This window comes from Triticum dicoccoides, chromosome 4B, assembly GCF_002162155.2.
Source record: "Triticum dicoccoides isolate Atlit2015 ecotype Zavitan chromosome 4B, WEW_v2.0, whole genome shotgun sequence".
NCBI classification, from domain to species: Eukaryota; Viridiplantae; Streptophyta; class Magnoliopsida; order Poales; family Poaceae; genus Triticum; species Triticum dicoccoides.
This window is the reverse complement of record NC_041387.1, coordinates 522798189-522799315: the sequence shown is the minus strand read 5'-3', so window position 1 is coordinate 522799315 and position 1127 is coordinate 522798189. Positions and strand designations below refer to the sequence as shown.

The 1127-nt window shown below is 51.6% G+C and overlaps 1 protein-coding gene across 3 annotated transcripts in view; it reads left to right on the top strand.

The window, feature by feature from the left end:
• Positions 1 to 520: 520 nt before the first annotated feature.
• LOC119291215 (protein RIK-like) overlaps positions 521 to 1127 on the top strand; it is a 6787-nt gene continuing 6180 nt past the window's right edge. Inside the window, exons 1-2 of one of the 3 annotated variants that reach the window (XM_037569930.1) lie at positions 521 to 709; positions 916 to 1127. In XM_037569930.1, the coding sequence (XP_037425827.1) occupies positions 651 to 709; positions 916 to 1127 (271 nt within the window). In that variant the 5' untranslated portion in view covers positions 521 to 650. Of the gene's footprint in view, positions 710 to 915 lie in introns of those variants that run through there. The other 2 variants (XM_037569929.1, XM_037569931.1) reach the window with 2 other exon arrangements.

Sequence of the window (1127 nt, the reverse complement as noted above, 5' to 3'; positions counted from 1 at the left end):
AAATGGATGTATCTAGACGTATTTTAGTTCTAGATACATCCATTTCCGAGACAAATAATTTCGAACGGAGGGAGTATATTTAAACAACATGGTTACGTGTTTGAAAATGAAAGTGTGTTGGTGGATGGAGGTGGAAGGGGATTGCAAAATGGTTGTTCCATTGACGTGTGGAGTGATACCGGGATGGGGATGGGAAGGGCAGATATAGTGGGTGGAGGAGGAAGAATGGTTAAAAATATTGATAGTGCTACACAAGGATCTAAAAGTATAAGGTAAACACGATTGATATATTGAATCAATAGAATATATGGAACCCATTACAACAATTAACTAGTGTATGGAAAAAGAATGAGACGAAGATGAACTAAAGACCAAGTGAATCTTTTCGAAGAAAACTTAAAATCCAAATTCGTTGACAAATCCAGAGCAGTACAAACCAGATTTGCTGTCTACTCCCCGTGGGCACAAATCCAACCATAGGGCCCACTACTGTACGGCCCTACCCAGCCCAAGTCGGGTTTCCCCTATCCGGCACCCCTATCCAGTCTTCTCGTCGGCCGCACGCATCCACCCCACGACCGCCGCCGTCCTTGCGCCCGTCTCGTCCGGTCCGTCCAACCTCGAGGCCACCCGCCGGCGGCCGAGCGTCCATGACGGAGGAACGCATTTCCAGGGCCTCCGACGAGCCCACAACCGCGACCAAGCAGAGGTATGAGCCTCTTGTCCCCGCTCCTTCTCCGAATCCCGAAGCTCCCGAACCCTGGAGATCCGTCCGGCGCCTAGCGCTGTTCCCCTCCTTCCACCGTTGGCCGCAAAAATATTGATAAAAAAAATCGCGCCGCCCGTATTTCTCCATTGGAGGTCATAGTTGCGCCATGTGAGGGCTGGACTGAAACGTGTGTGGTTGCTTGTCAGGAAGAAGAGGAAGTGGGATCAGCCCGCAGAGGACTTGGTCGCCGCGGCTGCTGCTGCTGCTGCTGCGTCGGGTTTGCCCGTGTTGAACGTCGGAGCTCTGTCCGGCGTTCAATACCCTGGCACTACTGCATATCCTGCGGCCCCATATGTTTTGCCACCGCAGCTCGCGCCATCTGTGCTTCAGAGTGCTGCTGCTGCGATTCAGAAATTAA